This window comes from Bidens hawaiensis, unplaced genomic scaffold (genome assembly GCF_021521415.1).
Source record: "Bidens hawaiensis isolate Kalapana, Puna unplaced genomic scaffold, B.hawaiensis_p1.1 tig00019079_1, whole genome shotgun sequence".
In the NCBI taxonomy this organism is placed as follows: Eukaryota; Viridiplantae; Streptophyta; class Magnoliopsida; order Asterales; family Asteraceae; genus Bidens; species Bidens hawaiensis.
In genome coordinates this window covers 247,842-269,307 of record NW_027492896.1, presented here as the reverse complement: position 1 = coordinate 269,307, position 21,466 = coordinate 247,842, and the positions used below count along the sequence as shown (strand labels likewise).

Sequence of the window (21,466 nt, the reverse complement as noted above, 5' to 3'; positions counted from 1 at the left end):
ATCTGTAAACCATGAAGTTGTTTGAAATTAAGGGTCAGAGATCAAGGTCTTTAGACCACCTAAGCCTCCGGCACTCAAATCACTATAGGACTCACGCATGAATAATATTGAATATAGTTATATGTGATGTGTTAGGAAAGAAGAAGAAATAGACCCCTCGCCATGAATATAAGGTTTTTTTATATAGAAAATAGGTGGGTTAGAATTTTTATGGGCGCCTATTGTAAGAATAAATATATTATATGTATGCCTATTTATTATGGGCTAGAGATTTTATGGGCGCCTACATAACAAGCATTAATATCATTTATTATAATAATAGATCAGTTATATATACCTTATTATATTAGTCTATATATGTGTTGTAATAGGTATATAGGTCTATCATTCATATTGTTGTGTTTCTGTACTTTACCATCATAAAACTGATCAATACCTGTTGTTAGGCCCAAAACCATTTGGTTGGTGTTGGGCCCAATTAAAGGGTATGCTACGGTGATTAAAAATATCAGCAAAAGTGATCACTTGTGAATTGTGATGCTTATGTTTGGAATATTTGAAATAGTAGCTTCTCAAATAAATAGCCAACTATAATTTTCATGAGCAATGGCTCTCATGTATCACTCCGATTATGTTCTTCCCTTGTCCTTTTATTGAGTAGCTAGCCACCAAATAGATGAAAATATCCATCTTCAACATACTGTTGGTGTACCCCACACAATATAAACATTGCTGAAATCATATGAAGGTATTATCAATGTCTATGGTATCTCAACTACCAACCCACACCAGTTATCCAACACTTTGATTTTGCCAGCTATGGTTTCTTTCTATATATATACCAACTTGCACTATCAAGAAAACTCACCCCCACCCTAATTAGAACCATGCCACCTACTAACTATCACAACTCTCATGTCACAAAGAACCAAACCGACAAAAAGACATCCCAACTGTCAGAGTTGGAGAAGATGAGGAAAGGAGGGTTTTGGTTAAGGAAATGGAGGTTGGGAGACGTGGCTAACCTTTGCTGGATGACCGGCATACATGTGTTGGCTGCATTTGCACCTTTTGTGTTTGATTGGGGTGCGGCGATGGTGGCTTTGGTTTTGGGTTTGTTTACCGGAATGGGTATGAGCTTGGGTTATCATAGGCTTCTCACGCATCGGAGTTTCAAGATCCCTAAAGGGCTCGAATATTTCTTTGCTTATTGCGGTGTTCTTGCTGGCCAGGTATATATGGTGCATATATGCATTTGCATGTCTGCATGTTAAACAAATATATATATATATATCATCTAAAATAAGATAAATAATGAATCCAGGATTGTATATTTGGTTAGACTAAAATAGAGAAAATAAAAGTTAATGGCACTAAGGAATTTTTTAAAATAAATGTTTTAAGCCTTGTAGTTTAATATATAGCTTTTTCGTCCGCTAAGATTCTTACGAGCTTATTTTCGCAAAAGATAAGTTTTCACTTTTCAACATATCAAACACAACCTAAGACTATCCACTATCACAATCCAACCAACCCTAACAATTTAATAAAAATTAATTTCTCTTTCTTTCATATACAATCCAACCCAATCCAAATTTTCACCCGCATTAACCCGACCCAACTTTTTTATTAAATAAAAAAGCTTTATTTTTTATAAAATTTATATCAAAATATTCAATATTTTTTTAAAAAAAAAACAAGTTATATATATAAGTTAAAATTAGGTTAAAATTAATAGGCGGTTAAAATTCCATCTCAAGATTTGAACTTAGGTATTGGTGATTGGTAATCTGATATCGCCGAATCAAAATGTCGTTCAAGAAAAACAAAATTGAGAGACTACGTACATATATTAGAGGAATTAAGTTCGAAGAAAGTAGTATTGAAGTGAAATTAATAAAATTATAAACGCAAAATTAAAATTTATATAAAAGTAAAACATTCTATATTTCTAAAGAAAATATATTAAATATAATTAAATTTACAGTGTTATCTATGGAAAAAATTACATCTATGTATGAAATATTATATTTGATAATGTTTGAATATATAATAAATTTGTTTATTTATAAAATATACTTATATAACGTTTATAAAAATAAATATATATATTAAGATGACAATTTTAAACATTATATATATATATAACTTCCCTTTTAAAAATTAAAAAAGGATGCATTTGCATAAGTAGATGGCAACTATATAATATAACTACAATTAACTAGGTGCCCCTACCAAAAATATTATAAGAATAAAAATTACACGAGAGTTGGTAGATAAGCTAAAATAGCAATTTGGTTAAGTGTTGTAGTATTAATGGACATGAATTTTTTGAAGATGAGACAAGGTTTTGATGTGTATCAGACTGTCATACTAAAAAATAGGAAAAAAAAAATTCTCTAAGAACTTTAAGAATGTGATGGAAAGTAGTTAAGATATTATAAGAATATGGAAACAGACAAGGGTTTTGAGATGGGATCAAGATCAACCTGAAAAAATTTTCCAAACTGTAAATAAAGAGAAGATAGTATGAACTATGAATATATATAAGTTTTAATACATATAGAATGTACAGTAGGAAATAGATGGCACAGGTGTTCTTTAAAGGAAAATTTTAAGTTTGGCCTTATAATCATAAGTAATTTTTGTTTGAAATTATTTTAAAAATATAAAAGTATAAATAAGAAACAGTAAATATTTGAAAGACAACAAATCATTGGATAAATGAAAGTTTCCCCTCCAAAGCTAACAGCCCCGGCCTTTTTCTCATGAGCCTTTTTATTATTCTAAATATTTAGTAGTTCAATTTGAACTCACCCTAGTTCTATTATGTCATCAGCTTATCCATATCTAAAAGTTAATTATATTCGTTAATTCTAAAATTACATATTACTTTGCTCATTACAAATTGCAGAATGATAATTATTATTTTGTTATTATATTATTTAGATAATAATTATTATAAATTTTATTGATATACCATCAGCTTATCCATATCAGCTTAATCATATCTAAAAGTTAATTATATTCGTTAAAGAATGATAATTATTATATATTATTTTGTTATTTGGTCATCCTTTATTATTTCTAGTATGTCATTAGCTTATCCATATCTAAAAGTTAATTATATTTGTTAAAGAATGATAATTATTATTTTGTTATTTTATTATTTATATAATAATAAAATATCAACTATGTGCCCCTACCAAAAATATTATAAGAACAAACATTGCATGAGAGTTAGTAGATAGGCTGAAGTAGCAGTTTGGTTGAGTGTTGTAGTATTAATGGACATGAATTTTTGAAGATGAGAGACAAAGTTTTGATGTGTATCAGGCTGTCATACTGAAAAATAAGAAAAAAATTCTCAAGAACTTTAAGAATGTGATGGAAAGTAGTTAAGATATTATAAGGATATGGAAACAAACAAGCGTTTTGAGTGGGATCAAGATTAACCTGAGCAAATTTTCCAAACTGTAGATAAAGAGAAGATAGTATGAACTATGAATATATATAAGTTTTAATACATATAGAATGTACAGTAGGAAATAGATGGCACATGTGTTCTTTAAAGGAAAATTTTAAGTTTGGCCTTATAATCATAGATAATTTTAATTTGAAATTATTTTAAAAATATAAAAGCATAAATAAGAAAGAGTAAATATTTGAAAGACAACATATCATTGGATAAATGAAAATTTCCCCTCCAAAGCTAACAACCCTGGCCTTTTTCTCTTGAGCCTTTTTATTATTTGACTCACCCTAGTTCTATTAAGTTATCAGCTTATCCATATCTAAAAGTTAATTATATTCGTTAATTCTAGAATTATATATTAGTTTGCTCATTATAAATTACAGAATGTTAATTTTTATTTTGTTATTTTATTATTTAGATAATAATTATAATATATTTTATTGATATATCATCAGCTTATCCATATCTAAAAGTTAATTATATTCGTTAAAGAATGATAATTATTATTTTGTTATTTTATTATTTATATAATAATAAAATATCAACTAGGTGCCCCTACCAAAAATATTATAAGAACAATAATTGTGTGAGAGTTACTAGACAAGCTAAAATAGCAATTTGGTTGAGTGTTGTAGTATTAATGGACATGAATTTTTTGAAGTTGAGAGACAAGATTTTGACGTGTGTCAGGCTGTCATACTAAAAAATGGGGGAAAAATTCTCAAAAACTTTACGAATGTGTTGAAAAGTAGTTAAGATATTATAAGGACATGGAAACAGACAAGCGTTTTGAATTGGATCAAGATCAACCTGAGCAAATTTTCCAAAATGTATATAAAGAGAAGATAACATGAACTATGAATATATATATAAGTTTTAATACATATAGAATGTACAGTAGGAAATAGATGGCACAAGTGTTCTTTAAAGAAAAATTTTAAATTTAGCCTTTTAATCATAGATAATTGTAATTTGAAATTATTTTAAAAATATAAAAGTAAAATAAGAAAGAGTAATTTGAAAGACAACATGTCATTGGATAAATGAAAATTTTCCCTCCAAAGCTAACAGTCCCGGCCTTTTTCTCCTGAGCCTTTTTATTATTATTTAGTAATTCAATTTGAACTCACCCTAGTTCTAATATGTTATCAGCTTATCCATATCTAAAAGTTAATTATATTCGTTAATTCTAGAATTATATATTACTTTGCTCCTTACAAATTACAGAAAGATCCATTATCTTGGGTGAGCACTCACAAGAGTCACCACAAGTATGCCGATACAGATAGAGATCCACATTCTCCAGCAGAAGGTTTCTGGTTTAGTCACTTGGGTTGGTTTTGTTACAATGACTACATTGTTGCAAAGGTGCTTACAAAGGTTTCTAGTTTAGTCCTTTGTAATATTATTATTACTTGTTAATCATAATTAATTTGATATCATATTGATGAACTAATTTAGTGCGGAGAATACTCTAATGTACCGGAGCTAAAGGCACAATGGTTTTATATGTTTCTTCATGAAACTTACTTTTGGCATCCAACTGCACTTGGAGTGCTACTATACTTTTATGGAGGTTTTCCCTACTTGGTCTGGGGACTGGTATGTATTACTTCTCTAAAAACTTACTTGATTAATTCCGAAAGAAAGATTTGGTTTCCATGTAAATGTTATCGTTCAGGGCGTACGAGCAACGTTCGTTTGTCACATCACGTTCGTGATACGATCGGCTGGCCATATATGGGGCGAGAGGCCATGGAACACTCATGATGCTTCCACTAATAATTGGTTTGTTCATGAAACTCTTAAACTTTATGAATATTGCAGGTTATATTTACATAAATAAGCATACGTATCATTCGACACGGCCAAAATGAATTATCTTTTGTCATATCATCCTAAACATGCAAGTTATAATTTAGATATATAAGCATGGAAAAACATATAGTAGTATACAAATTTTTGCTCTTATAAATGAGAAAAACATAGAAAATGTGAGTTAATATGTTAGACATAATTTCTTCATGATTTCTTATATGTGATAAAATACGTTGTTAGAGATTGACCGCTACACATTGAAATATAACCGTATGTGTATTTTCCTACACTTATATTATTCCTACTTGCTCATAAAAAGCTAACATATTTTACAAGTTAACAAGAAGTCAAGCATAAACCAAATTAATACATTGAAGAAAGAACTTGTGCAGATTGTATATATACTTGTTGTAATGTATTAAATCGACGTGATACAGGTGGACAGGTACGTTTGCACTTGGAGACGGCTGGCATAACAATCACCATGCTTTCCCGAATTCAGCCCGACATGGATTGGAATGGTGGCAGTTAGACTTGACATGGGAGTTGATTAAGTTTCTGCAGCTAGTTGGATTAGCAACAGACATTAAGTTACCTTCTGAGGCTGAGAAAAGAAGAATGGCATTGTTGGGCTTTGCTGAAACCAACAAAACAATTTAGGGTCTTATTCATGACAATCAAGTGGTTTTCCCTTAATTCAACAAAGATTGAACTTTTGCTTTCATGTGGCAGTTTCGTTGTGAACTTCTTGCTTTCATGTGGCGATTTCGTTGTATAAATAATAAGGTCTTGGTACGAAACTTGGTCGTAACATTTTCATTTTCGTGTGTAAGTAGGTAATAAAGTGGCATTGGTTGATCACCATCGAATTTACCAAAACCGATTCCTTCTGCAGATGCGCTCGTTTACCTGCATGATATAATGACAACCTTGTTTCTTCATTCACAGCCAACTATTACACGCTCATTTTGATTTCTTTGCAAACTATGCTTGATAACAGGTTTTAGTTAGCAACCACCCGAGGGCGAAAAACAATCTTAGCACTCACAACGTCCCAGTCTTGAGATTGAACAATGGTAAGTAGGCTCAACTCTATACGGTGTCAATTTCAATCCATAAGAGTGTCACGGCAAAGTATTTGGCGAAGTCACCTTAATTAGCAACCACCGTAGGGTTAATGTCCGGGGAAATCATAGGTGACAACGTTAAAAAAACTAATTAATGTCGTTGAACATACATCTATGGTGGAACCAAGCCTTATGACCAAATCAACGATTCAAGAACACCATAACATCAATCTACAAGCATCTTCCTACAATTGCATAAACTCCAGAAAAAAGTAAACGAAACATTTAAAGGCTTCAACTTTTTAACCATTTCAACGTTCTTGCACCGCCTTTGCTTCCAACATGCTTGCAGAATTAGGATTCTTCTGCAAAAACTCATATTACACCAATTTTTTCAAAAAATAGTATTTACACTGAAATAACAGTAAGGGTTAGTCAAACCTTGGCCTGGAGGGCAGATATTATAGACCTTAATATCTGATCCCCAACTAAGGATCTCAACCTCCTAATGAACTCTTCCCGGTTTATTTTCTTGGCCTGAAAATTCACTCGAAAAAGATGAACATTTATTGTAATAAAAAAAATAAAAGCCGAAAAGTTTACATACCCTAAAAGATTCATAAAAGATGTAAAGTAATTTCATATCATCCGGGGCTACTTTAGCAGAGATGGCTTCAAACAGCGTAGAAAAAGGCATCCAAGGGGATTTAGGCTCCTTGGGTGTACTTGAACCAATACTTGGAACCTTTTCATAGTTCATAACTTCAAATTCAGGCACATTTTTACCCTGAAAAGTAAATATTAACATAAAGTTAAAATCTCAAAATATTTTAGTTAAGATCAATCTTACAAGTTATAATGATAAGGAGGCTTGTAAATGAACCGAAAGAAAGAACACAAAGGGGGCATTGTTCATTTTTGTTTGTTTAACTTTAACCGAACTAATGAACGACAACAAACATGAACACTCAAAAGGAAAGGCTTTTCTTGTTTGCGTCCGTTCATTAAGAACATGGTCGTTTATGCTCGTTCGTTAAAATTTTAAAAGAACGGTTCACAGACAAACGAACGAATATGAAATAACATCAGCATTTCAAAAGTAAAAGTAAGGATGTCTAAACAAAGAGTTATAAAATATGAGAATTATATCAAACTCAAAGCAATATTAATTAATGATAAATTTAAAGAAATATTCAAACAAGCGAACATAAATGAACGATTATATACAAACATAAATGAAAATGAACGAACAAATATTTGTAACAGAAAAATTTTAATAATTATTCCATCGAACGAACATAAATGAACGATATAACGAATGAGAATAAACGAGCATAAATGAACGAACATTATTAAATGTAAATGAACACAAGAATGGAAGGACATAAATGAACTTAAATGAACAAACTGGACATGCATTGATATTTATTGGTTTAACTAAATGAACAAAACTTTTAGTTCATTTAATGAACAAGCATAATTCGAGCTTCCAGCCAAACGGTTCACAAACGAGGCTTGTTCATGCTCATTTGTTCAACTTTAACCAAACAAATTTTCTCATTTGTCTTCGTTTGCTAAAAAAGGAACATTTCCAAGTTCGTTTATGTTCGTTCATTAAAACTCTAAAATAAAATAACACCAAGTTTGTTTTAAGGAACAAAACTTTTTGTTCATGTGTGTTCATATATTAAATGAACAAGCATAATTCGAGCTTCCGCCAAACAGTTCACAAACGGGGCTTGTTCGTGCTCATTTGTTCAACTTTAACCAAACACATTTTCTCGTTTGTGTCCGTTTGCTAAAAAAGAAACATTTTCAAGTTTGTTTATGTTCATTCATTAAAACTCTAAACAAGAGGTTTACAAACATAAAATGAATAAATAAGATAACACCAAGTAAAACAATTTAAGACTAAAGATATCTAAACAAAATGTTCTAAAATATGAGAATTAAATTGAAAGTTGATGTTAGTACTATATAAATTCAAATGAATACTCAAAACAAGCCAACACAAAACAGACGATTATAAACAAGCATACATGAACGAATAAATATTAGCAATAGAAAAAATTTAACAAATAATCGAAAAAACAAACAGAAATGAACGATTACAAACAAACGTTTATGAAGGGCATGAATGAACGGAAAACATGCATTCATGCTCGTTCGTTTAACTAAATGGAAAAAATTTTGAATGGTTCAATATACGTTCGTTCTTTTACGGATCAAATAGTAAAAGATAAAGTAAAGAACGGACCAAATAGTAAGATAAAGTGCATACTGTTTTATTATTCGAAGAGGAATCTTGGTTTGAGGGTCCATGTGGATCCTGAGTTATAGTAACTCTTGACATATGAAACCTGCTTTCTTCACCAGCTGGATAATAAACATGTTTTTTAATAAAACAGGACTAAATTTTAACATGTTAATAGTGAAAATTAAAACCTTTTATGGTTGAAGATATCTTAAAACTGACAGCACATTCAGGGAAGATGTGTGTGTTCATATTAACGTTCCAAATTACATAATGATTTGGATTTTTCAGATCATCGACTCCGCTATCAAAGCACTTGTCAGTTGGAAAAAACTGTGTGGACCCCGCTTGAACAACTTCCACATTCCCCAGTATTACACGACATAACACCATGTGTTTTAGTCCATTTTCGTCATCATCACAAATTGTTGTACTGTAGCAAGTGCAGAATATAATATAAGCTTTTTGAGAAAACCATATAGTTAAAGGTTTCTACATATTTATCTCAAACAGGTCAGATGAGTCATATAAATATTATACATAAATAAATAAAAATACGTGTATGTATATATTACACACATAAATTTTGGCTTCAAATCTTCAATATTATTTGTAGTACGTATAAAAAATCAAAACTATTTGTAGTAAAAACAAAGATATCTAAATAAAGGCTTCTAAAATACAAAAACTGAATTGATCTTAATGTCAATCAGTAAAAATCAAAATTTTAAAAATAAACGAGCCGAGCTCGAAGTCAGCATCTCAACTCGTTATGATAAAAGAGCCAAGCCGAGTCAATCCGGTTCAGCTTGAAAATGAGCCGTGAAGCCACCCTGGGTCGGGTCAACTTATTTACAACCTAACACAAACCAACCAAATAACGTATAAAAATCAACAAACACAAGGCTTATTATTCATACCCAAGATGAGCAGACTGAAGCGCTGCAAGATGAATTCCATAACCATACCTCCCGAGCTTTGGCCCGTTGGGCCCATAAAACATAAGCCCAGATGGTGCATCACCAGCAGCTGATAACCAAGCATATTGCACATTAGCCTTACCACGAATCTTTTGAGTAATTTCAACCTGCTTCTGAAATATTTCAAGTTTTCCGTCCATAAAACCATTATCACATTTCTTGACTTCAAAAAAGTCAACCTTCAAACTGGAACCCAAACCCGCAATAAACATAGTTTTAGCAGTTTCTACATCCACAGTCCCACTGGTAGGTCCAGTTAACGGGGATGCATACTCATCACTATTTTGCTTACTCAGCATTTCCTGGTCAACTTTGGCCCGTTTAACGTTTGACTCTCCAACACATTCCTCAACTTTGTTATTATTATCTAACCCGTTGAGCTCGATTTCCAAAAGCAAATTGATTTCATTGATTTTAGAAGATTCGCCAAGATCTAAATCTTCATGATTACCGTGACAGCTGGAGTATAACTCAGGAAAGACACAATTAGCCTTATCATCAATCCAAGCAATCGGCTTTTGCCCACCGGTTTTCAAATCAACCTGAACCATATATAGAATATCTAGTATGAAATGGCACCCGTTACATTTCACTTCAATCGCCGGCTTCTTTGCCAGGAAGTCTTCTTTGACCAAATTAACAACTTCTTGTGAAAAGTCAACCCATTGACCATCTTGAGAAAACAATAAACGTTGAGGAAAGCCACTTTTCATGAAATTTGAGTAGTTTGTAAGGAAGGTTTTTCTTGAGCATGAGTTGCATTTGTCATCACATTTGTTTGATCTTTTTCTCTTACCAAGCTTGTTCAAAGATGGTTTCAAACTTAAAGATTTGTTGGTGGCACCCACTAGTTGAGCATTGCATTTGGCTACTGTTTTCCGCTTTGGATCAACAAAACCCCTACGACCATTTGTTGACACTTTCACAATCTTCGATGCCATTTTGTTATCTACACTGTTTTAATCCTATTTACACTACTAAGCCTAAAAGCTGACTATTTGGTGTTTTGTACATTTTATTAAAACTAAGTGCTGAAGAATCTGGCTGCCCTGCACAAATGATTAAAAAAAATAACGTAGATGAGTAAAAGCAAACGAACGATGACGATAACTTTTTCAAAATTAAATTGCAATTAATGAAAGCATACCATGTTATGAGTTCAGCTTGGCTTCCTTACTATGCAAACATCTTCTTGTAATTGCTTGAAGTCGACTAATTACTAATACTATCATATAGTAATTACAGCTCTAAAAACCACAAATGTTTCATCAGGATTCATACATTAAAAGGGTAGGTAACCAGGTACAATAAATATTTTCTCTTTTGTAACGAATTCACGCCATATAAAATCCTTCTACAACATCCAGTCAGAAAAACCATACATGTATTTTTCAAAGAACAAAGTAGACTACTACATATGACCATATCACCATGCATAAAGAATTAAACAGAAAACCTTCTGAAACTGAGTTTGAATTCAAAAGGTCAAAAGCATGCTGTTTTTACCACACACCGAAGTATAACTTAGTAAATACTTCATATTAATAAATGACATCAATTCACTAATCAAAACCAGCTAAACTAGCAAGTTCCTTATATCGTTCTTGCTTCTATGAAGCATTGTATGCATTACATGATCACATATTGCATATCCACATGAACTTACACAGGCATACTTCTTAGTTCTTTCGCATTCAAATTGCAAAATATTATTAATTCCAACTGTAAATATTAAAAGCATGCACGCTTATTCATGCAGGCCATACAATTTAGTAATCATTTCCCCAAATAAACCATTTGCAACAAAGTAGTAAATAAGATTCAACGTTTTAAAAACCAATTTGTACCGTAGAACCGCCGAACTGGCAATACCAGGTTTCACGCACCAGGCCAGTATCTTGAGCCTGGTATTTGGGGCAGTTGGTTTTTTCTAAAATACCGGTTTGAACCAAAGAGATTTTTTATATTTTGCGGGCCGTACTTTTTTTAATTTTTAAAAAAATTATTTTTAACCTAGCGATTAAAATTGAAACGAGTAAACGCATACAACACTCCTCAGATGTCATAAACCTATTGCACACCCTTTTATTTAAATAAAATAAAAATAAAAAAAAACTTTACTTGAAAACCGAGTGCTTTTGTATTATTTTTTATTATGGATTATTTATTGAATTGAAGTTTCACTAATATGAAATTACGGCAGGTTGAAATTCAAGTAATAAGCAATAAGCAGTCACCGATCTGCTTAAAAAATAAACCTAATTCCCAAAATCAAAAGGCGAAATGAAGTGAACTTACGCTTTGATTATATATCCTGAAGTTTGAATCAATCAATCAATCAATTGATAGAGGTTGTTGATGAAGTCGCCGTCTCTGGATCGGAAAAGAGTTAGGGCAAAAGCAGGGAGAGACGGCGACAATACAAAAGCGATGGCTTTAGTGGCGGTGAGAGTCATGTGTGAATTGATTGAAAAGTTAGGGTTTCTTGGTGAACAAGAAAGGCTAATTATTACTAATTAGGTCGGCGAGATGATGAGATTATTTTTATTTGAATTCCAGGGTTTGTTGTTGTTCCAGGGTTGAAACAAGATAAGCTTGCAAGTCAAGTGGTGGTGGACAGATATTATTATTATTATTATTATTATTTGAACGACATCATTATTATTATTGTCTCCTATAATTTAATAAATTAAATAAATTATTATTATTCCCTTATACATAAAACCTGTCGTGTCTTCGGACGGGGTAGAGCGGGAGTTTTACCGGGAATGCCAAATGTTTCTTAGGTTTCAGCGTGGGTCCCGATAATGTCAATATAGTCTAGACCGAGGGTGATTGGACTGCGAATGCGATCGCGTTATCACTTAACTGAGAAAGTCGTCGTTCAAAAAAAAGGTAATTTAATTTAATATTGTGTTTAGTGATATGAATTGTTTTTATACTTTTTTTTATTATGATTGATTAATATAAGGTGTTTTGATTGTGATTTTGTATGATTGCGTATGTATTAATGTAGATTATTGGATACCATTTTGGTTATCATTTCATTCTAGGTAAGAAAATTAAGAGAATAATTGTTGATTTAATAACATAGGATTTATGGATGTTTATGGCCTCATGGGTTAATCTAGAGTTTTGAAGCCAAAAAGGGCATCGGTGGTTGAGCTTTAAAAATTTCCAGTTTTAAGCTTTAAATAAAAAGTTTATATTTAATAAAAAGCTTTGTTTAGTTGAAGGAGTTTGAAACTTTTAGATTATGAGAAAAAACTTCATATTGGAATGCTCATACTAGTAACGTTTAAAAAAAGCTATAACCTTTTAGTATTTATAATACTAATCACATTTAGTATTATGTTTTTTTTTTAGTTATGGTCATTTTATATATTTTATTAAAAGTTTCAGCTACTTTGTTAAACACATAAATATATATAAAAAGCTACAGCTATCAGCCACCAACTAATTATGCATAGCATACCCAAGGTGTTGCTTTGTGACTATAACTAGCATGCAGGATGAGAAAAAAGGTGGGTTTGTTGTCAATTACAAAACTTTTGTGTAGAAAGGTAACATATATGTATGTATACGGTATGCTACAATTATTTTCTAAAACAAACTTCTCTTATACCAACAAACTTCTTTTTACTATTTCTTAAATCAAAATTTAAATTTCTTATATGTGTGGCAATACAAACTCGCAAACGCAAAGTCGAATTTTGTTAGATAATCGTCCTTTGAAGAACAAAGCCTTCCTAACTCGATACTTTGTTTGACCGTTACAACGCTAGTTAAAGTGAAATTTTGTTCGGACTCGCATTAATTTGACCCGTATATTTATCATGAATGTTTAAGTTGTTTAGAGCTTGATCAACCATGACTTCGTACTTTTAGGTTTGTCACCTCTGGAAATTCAAGTTGTCTAAATTTTGAGAAATTTTAAAGGCGCGACCTCTTAACCAACCGAACTCAAAGATTTGATACTGTAATGGTCGGTTGTATTTTGTGTATTTTTGTTACCTATTTTACACATTTTTGTCTATATTTAGCACGCATTTCGGTACTTCATTCATGTTATTTGAATTCAGGTCATCAAACGTTATATAGTGTGTTTTGGATCTCTACAACATGTATTGGCAAGATCTCGAGCGGCTACACTTGATAGATGATCATGTTTCGAGGTGACATGACATGCAGTATAGGATAGTCGTCCTCATATATGGCATGACTCATCAAACCTTCTATATTTCTTCTTCCCTGTTTTGGTATATTAGAAAAAAAATATGTTTAGAAGATTTGAAAAAGGTTATTTTAATCATAAAGATAATTTCATTTTCTAGATGTATATTTAAAAAAAACAATTAAACACAATGTCAGGCGATTGCAAGTTTAAAATATGTCATGGTATGATAAAGTGTCCAAAGACCAATGAAGCACAAACTAAATAATTTACAGTCAGACTTGATCGAAAGTAAACCATTCAAAGTCACATACATACACGAGTTTAATTCAAAATTACACACGAAATTAAGTAAATAGTTATAAATATGTTCGCTGAATCTTAGTTTCCTTTGCAACAATTGTTTTTTTATATCCTTAGCACCACCGGTGAGTTACCCGGAGCCATTTTAGATAACATTACAGGCACTTGTCTCATATTCTACACTCAAGCTTTGGTTTTAAACACAGGGTGCGGGTTAAATTGTTTGTAAACAATTTTTTGGGCATATATGGTTTCACCATCTCCTTATAGTGATGATTGAGCTTGTTGTTGTTGAGCGTCATATTTACCGTTTGATCTTTACTTAAATTGCGGGTTATTAGGTTTGTATGTTTTCCAAATTGTTGCAGCTCCTTGCTAGAATAGAATTATTGAAAAAGACAAGTCTTTATAGTAATCTCTAAGGGGGTGTTTGGTACAGAGAATGGAAAAGGAGAGAAAATAGAAATGGAATTGTAGAGAAAGAGAATTGGTATGGAGAATGGGAATCATTTCTCTTGTTTGGTACACGAGAAAATAAACAGAGAACTCTTCCATACCCAACCCCACCTCCACCCAACCTGACACCACTCACCACCACAGCACCACCACCACAGCCCCACACCACCAGCACCACCACCACAGCCCTTTCTTCAACCACAGCCCACCACCACCGGCTGCCGCCACCAAATCCCCTTCTTCAACCACAGTACACAAAAAATTAAAAAGATTCAAATTTTTGGAACATAAGATATAGAAAAAGGAGGCTCAGATCTGTCATCACTGCCTCTTTAGAGATTTTGTGGTGGTGGTTGTGGTGGCGATGATGATGATGATAATCAGAAGCCACCTGCGACCACCGCCGATTTCCACCACCACTGTCACCCACCTGCGACCACAATCACCTGACCATCTGAAAACCCTAACCTACCACGAACCACCACTTGAAACCCTAATCTCCGTTCACCCGTACCACCTGCAACCTACAACCGGTTACCATCTCTGTGTTCACCACTGCGAATGGCGGAGACGGGGTGGTGGTTGCAGACTTGGAGACGAGGTGGCGGTTGCAGACTTGAAAAGAGGTGGCGGCCGGAGACGGGGTGGTGGCCGGAGACGAGGTGGTGGCCGGAGACGAGGTGGTGATATGCTATGAGGAGGCTGCTGAGAAATGGATTTCTCTTTGTTTTAAAGAGAAATGGAATTCTCTAGTTTTAGAGAAATAGAAAGATAAATAGAAATGAAAAGTGGAAAACAAACAAAAGAAATATTTCTAATTCCATTTATCCCCAATCAAATCCCTCTACCAAACACCCCCTAAATGGAATCATGGTTGAATTAAAAATGAAGCATCATTAAGCGAAAAAGATTTTTCTACAAACACATGTTTCACAATTACATTTAGGAGCAAATGACACCCTTTGTTGTTACGATATGTAAAAGTTTCGGCTCTCGTTCTTATGTATAAAGTTCAGTATGAGTTGTATATGTAGTTGATAAAGGATTATGCACCCTTGCAATGTAATCATATACAGAAAACTGACAGTGTTCGTGTTTCAGAAGTACTTGTTTGGTGGGGTTTTTCGTGCTCCGGTTCTAGCGCCCAAAGTTGTTGATTCTAGGTGTTACGCGAATCCAAGTCTACCACAACTAGTTAAAGGTATTTATTCTAAACACCTTATGGTTGTGACACGTTTCTATTTAGTTTGCATTTGGACTGCTGGTAGGCGATCCAAAGTTTGGTTTGTATCAGTTCGTATATGTTTTTGTTTCCATATGTTTAGTCGATTTTGTACAAATCTGTGTACGAAACCCAACAGTGACAACATCGGTTAAACTCAAGATCTGCGCTACCGAGTGCAGTCTTCGTTCTTGGAGGTGCATCCAGTGCTGGTATACCTTGGTCAATCGGATCAAGGGTTTGAAGATCTGCGGTACCGAGCGCAGTCTTCGTTCTTGGAAGCAGGAGTTTTTCTATGTCTCCGCTCGCGTCGTCCCCATTGCGATGACGTTCAAGAACGGGAGGGCGCTCCCTAGCCTTCACGCCTCCAATTACCAAGAGGCGGAATGGTTCGCCAAGATCTCCCAGATCCAGACTCTGGTTTACCGCTTTGCGGAGTCTGGGATGGTGATGCTTGGGATGAGCCGGGTATGGAAGGATGCTGGGGCAGAGGCGCCACAGATTCCCATCGTCCTCGAATACGGTTTGAACTCTATCCCTTACGGTATGCTTCATATCTTTTTGCTGATTTAGGGTTTTTCTTCTAACTGCTTTTCTGTTTATTTTCAGAGGGGAACAATTTGCAGTCGCTTCTACAACCGCGTGAGAGCGGTGGTCCCGCTCGGGTGGGTACTCGTGCTCTCGACGAGAACGAGTTGCCCATCTTGGAGCAAACGGCGGATAGGTTCGTGGAGGTCTACCCGCCGGGCCACGAGATTTTGAGCGCCACGCGGCCAGGTAAGGGTTTCTTTAACCCCCGTCCTCTCCATGCTCAAACCTCTGCTGGAATTCCTCTAATTTTGTCATCTTCTGATGAGGAATCCGCAGACGGTCTTTTCTTCGTGAGGAAGAAGGCAGCTGGCGCGAAGGGCAATGCGAAGGTTGCCTCCGCCGATCAGGGGAACCGGTCTGACTCGGAGACCGAAAGTGAGGAGGTGGCAGGGAACCCTGGTGGTGGTGAGACAACTGTCCCGGAGGTTGAGACAGCTGTCACCTCCGATCCGCCCAGTACGACGACAGTGACCGGCGTGAAGAGGCCGGCTCCATCGGGTTCGTCCCCGCCTGTCAGAACCTTCAAGCTCAGGAAAACTCGTAAGTGTAAATTAATCTTACCCGCAATTCTTTCCGCCATTGTTTTTAATATCGTCTTCATGCAGGCGTGGATGCTACCGCATTCCAGAGTGGAGCGGGGAGGAGCGTCTCTCGACCCATAACGGTAGGTTTGGTCAACCTACCCGAGGCGATGACCCAGGCGGCTGCGCCTGTTTCAAGTGTTGGTTCAGTTGCTCACCCGGTTGAGGCAACTGTTCCAACTGTAACATCATCCCCGCCGGCTGTCAGTGCGATCTTCACGGAATCCTTCACCGAGCCGGCAGTGATTGTTTCCGCGGGCTCCTCCGCAGCGGCGGCCACGGTTGTGAGTTCACCTCCAGTGAGTTCACCTCCGATGGTCTCTACCGCGGCGGCTTCAACCGTGCCTCCGGCACCGCCGACTATCTCGTCCCCGGCCGGTTCAGCAGGTATGTTTGGGGCTTCTAGCCAATCTCTGCCTCCTTCCCATCTGCCTGACCTCTTGGATGGTTATCCGTTAGGTTCGGGTGATGGGTTTGGCGGCTACCGGCCTGTTGTCGACCCTACAGGTGCGTAGGGTTATTTTGGCCTTTTTATATTTTTATCATCTTTTCCTAACTGCCTTTTTGTTTTTGCAGTGTCGGATTCGAATGAGGTGTATGTTTCACGGTGGAACATCCGCCGGGGAACAACCATTCGGACGGCTGTGGACTGCGTCGAGTGGGCGCGTCACGCGGCCCCTAGTGGCGCGTTGGGGGAAGCCATGTCTAGCTACCAGGAGGGTAGGCTGACAAATGAGCTTCGGATTCTCCTTGCCCGGATGCAGCCGCGCGTCGAGTTGCTTTGTCGTGAAAACGACAAGTTAAAGGCTGCGCGTATCCAAGAAGTGGCTCAGGCGCGGGCTATCCGGGAGGAGAACAGGAGACTTTCCGCAATTGCTGCGGAGAAAGAAAAGGCCTTCAAGGCCCTCGAGGTTGAAGTGCAGGCCCGGCTCGAGGCCCGTTCCAAGGCTACCCAAGCTGTTAACGAACAGCTTCGGTTGGCTAAGGAAACTGCGCGGAACGCGACCGAGAGGGCTACCAAGGCTGAAGCCGTTGCTGAACCTCTGCGCGCCGAAAATGAGGAGCTTAAAGCCAAACTAGATAGGCTTTAGCAGGCTCATGATGCTTTGGCTATGGAAGACGCCAAGAAGCTCCAAGAGATCTTGGATCAGAGGGATATGCTTTACCACACTGAGCGTAAGCTAAAGGGCGTTGAAGAGGCTGCTGCTAAGGAAGTGTTGCTTGCCAACCTTAACAAAAATGAAGCCGAACGCGGCCGTAACCAAGCTCAAGCTGCCCTCCAGGAGGCTCTGATCACCAAGGAATGGCTTCTACGAGAAGCGTTGTCGCAGGTATGCGTAGCTTCATAATATCTTTACACTTTTCTTTGTACTTAGAAAAGGTTTTGATACTTTGTATTTTTTATTGTTGTAGGTTGTGCATCGGATCTTCACGAACACATCTTATGACGATGCCATGAGCGCAGCCCTCAACGCTTCCCATGAGGATGGGGAAAAAGGCTGGTTTTCTGCTTGGTCTGGGGTTTGTTGAGAAGGGCATCCCGCCTTCCAACTTCCCTCTTTATGATGTGGACACCGAAGCTGCCTATGACCAAGCAGTGAACCAGTATGCTGCCTTCCCGCATCCGGTGGTGGAGAAGGTGAACGAAATTGCTGCTGCTGATGATGGGCTAACCATTCTCAAGACTTTCCTTGAACCGCCACAGCCAACTGATGGTGCGGGTACAAGTGGGTTTGGAGGGAGTGATCCTGAAGTTTGAACCTTGAGATCCCTTCCCACCGTTAGGATAGATTTATATTTCTGTAGGCGGGTAGATACCCGGCCATTCTTGTAATGTTTGAATTTTTTATGAAATATAAATGTTTGTGCGGGTAGGACCGCCAATTTCACTGGATGACTTGCTTTATAAACGTTATATGACTTGCTCATGCATATTATAGCTTAATTTGGCACTTGTTTTGCCGCATAAACAATATATGATTCGCTCGTGTATACTTTAGTTTAACAGCAATTTTCCAAGTGTTTTGAATAAGTTAACCGTTCGACGCGCGGTTGTCAATAGGTTAGTGTTTAGTTTCCTCTATCATGATTGTGCGGGTAGGACCGTCACTTTCATTTAGTGGGATGACCAAACTTTACCTATAACTGACCTGCGTGAAGGTTTGCCGTTTTTTGTGTTTATGCGGGTTTTGCCGCCGTCCACACGCAACGACTTCCTTTCACACTTATTTATGCGGTGAATACCGGCATATCAGTGTGGAAAGTTCATAAGTATAAATGTAAGACCATCAGCGTCAATGTGATAAGGAGAATCATTTCCTTTAGAAGTGGCTCTGGGCCTTTTCTTTACAAGTTTGGAATTGATCTGCATGCGACCTGTGTAATTGAACTCCCATGTTCTTGGGATGGGGGTGCCATCGAGCCTTTCGAGCCGATATTCACCTGGTTCGGAATCTCGTTGTTTACGCAGTATGTAGTCTCCAACATTGAAGCTGCAGTTTCATTCGTGTTTTTCCCAACTGGGGTTCTACACGCGTTAGCCTGCTCAGCGTTCATTACGCCACGAGGTGCGTGAGCGTTCCTTGGTTTGAAGGTTTCTTCGAAATTCCTTCTCGGTTGGAAGTCCGTTTTCTTACACTTCCCTTTCGCCCTATGGCGAGGGTTTGCGTCGGTGTCGGATTCCTCCGAGTACTCGCACTCACTACTCATGTTGAGCTGTTGAGTGCTTCCAAATTCGTCAGCCTGTTTGATGGAACGTAAGCGTTCGTCCAACTCAGCTTGGAATTTCTTCTGACGTGCTTCCGCCCACGCTTTAACTTGTTCAAGTGTTTGGCGGGGGAGCCTCGTCTGTTGTCTTTCCACCTGGGTATCAATGAATCCCAGGGGATGATTGTTTACTGCACTTGCCCCGGCTTGGGTAACCGGGGTAGTGTTCGTAAAATTTACTGCACTTGCCCCGGCTTGAGTAACCGGGGTAGTGTTCGTAAAATTTGTGTACTCGCCGGTGTTCCTCCCAGTAGCTGTGGTTGTGATTACCGGGGTTTCTTGGTCACTCGCTGGCCTTGGGACCGGAGTAACGTTAACCATCTTTCCAGAAGTTTTGAAAAAAACTGAAAAAGATTCAAGTTCTAGCTTTTATGCACGGATGGCGCCAATGAAGAAACACTAATCGACCCCGGCAGATTACGGATAATCTGGGGGTTAAGTAGGTGTTTCCCACGAGGGTTAGGTCCGGCAAGATGGTTATTCTTCTGATGACCTGCAAAACAGACACCGTGAGCTCGTCACTGAGAAGGGGGGGGTACCTCCTTGTGACCACCCTCCGGCGTGAGAATCAGACTAGATTGCTCTTGAATATAAGTGTATATTAAGAGAATTAGCTAGATAGAAGATATGATATTAAGATATGATACCGTTCCAAGGTGTTGGAGTATTTATAGCCGAATGTAGGTTTCCAAGCAGGTACAGCCGGCTGAATAGTATTCCTGTTCTACCAACTGTGGGCTACGCACGTGCCATGCTGGTGGTTGGTGGGTAGGCAGCGGCTGATAGTGACCAGGCCGGCTGTGTACTATTCCTTTTCCACCAACTGCAGGCTATGCACGTGCTACGACAGGTTGGTGAGTAGGCAGCGGCTGATAGTGACATTAAGTAGTAGAGCGTGCTGCTCGTCTTACTGTTGTCAGTGAGCTGTCGCAGCTTTGGTCAGATATTTTGTCCATACCTTGGCAGGTACAGTACAAAAGATCCTCCAGTAGCGTACGGACTGGCTCATTTGGGCGGGAGTTTTCCCGGCTTTGGGCGGGAGTCTTCCCGGCTTGCTCACTCCTTCAGGTGACATTGCTGAATTATTTAAGAGTTAGTGCCTTGTGCGTGTAGCCTTGCTGCGCGGGTAGCCTTCCCTGATGGCTAGTATCCGTTGCTGCGGGAACAGGCGGAGTACGTCGACCATTGGGAGGCTTTTCCTGCGGGAACAGCTTGCGTACTGCGCGTAAGGACGTCACGTCTCTGAGCATGGTGGGTCCTGCGGATCCAGTTGATTTTTGGGCAGACGTCTCTCTTCAAGGAGTCTTGCGAGTTTAGTCTTTGCGCAGACGTCCCTCTTGAAGGTGAGTCTTGCGGGTTCAACTGCGCAGACGTCCCTCTTTGAGGTGAGTCTTGCGGGTCCAACTGGGCTCTGCTGGGACCTACCTCTTCAATTACGATAAGAAACGAGTAGGGTAAGGGTCCCACAGATAACACAAAGTGTTGCTACTAAAATTATTTTGAGTGGACCATCAACGGGGGTAGATGTGCAACAAGTAACTTTACCACAAAGGGTTAGACTTATTATGTAAGATAGATGGCCGTTAGCCTCATTACAGTGATGACCTAAGGTTTTTTTCGTGTGATTAGACTTTGAAGTGGGAATAAGTATCAGTCAGGATAGAGCATTGTGTGCAATGGAGAACATGTGGTTGAGAGGAAACTGGATGTCTTTGTATGTTCGATAGAATCTTATGTATTTTTTAGTGATTTGACTTTAGTGTGTTTAATATGCCTAAC

The 21,466-nt window shown here is 37.3% G+C and overlaps 2 protein-coding genes across 2 annotated transcripts; one reads left to right on the top strand and one right to left on the bottom strand.

Annotated features, from left to right (window-relative positions):
• Positions 1-887: 887 nt before the first annotated feature.
• Positions 888-5,953, top strand: LOC143557652 (delta-9 acyl-lipid desaturase 1-like). Its single transcript, XM_077046681.1, has 5 exons — positions 888-1,232; positions 4,703-4,843; positions 4,937-5,077; positions 5,157-5,263; positions 5,731-5,953. Exons 1-5 carry the CDS (start codon positions 888-890, stop codon positions 5,951-5,953), a joined length of 957 nt encoding a protein of 318 aa, XP_076902796.1.
• Positions 5,954-6,577: 624 nt separating this feature from the next.
• On the bottom strand, positions 6,578-10,813 carry LOC143557647 (inactive poly [ADP-ribose] polymerase RCD1-like). The gene is made up of 6 exons (XM_077046677.1): positions 9,535-10,813; positions 8,806-9,047; positions 8,642-8,736; positions 6,968-7,147; positions 6,802-6,897; positions 6,578-6,725 (listed from the first exon to the last, which is right to left on the bottom strand). Exons 1-6 carry the CDS (start codon positions 10,533-10,535, stop codon positions 6,672-6,674), a joined length of 1,668 nt encoding a protein of 555 aa, XP_076902792.1. The 5' UTR covers positions 10,536-10,813; the 3' UTR covers positions 6,578-6,671.
• Positions 10,814-21,466: the final 10,653 nt, after the last annotated feature.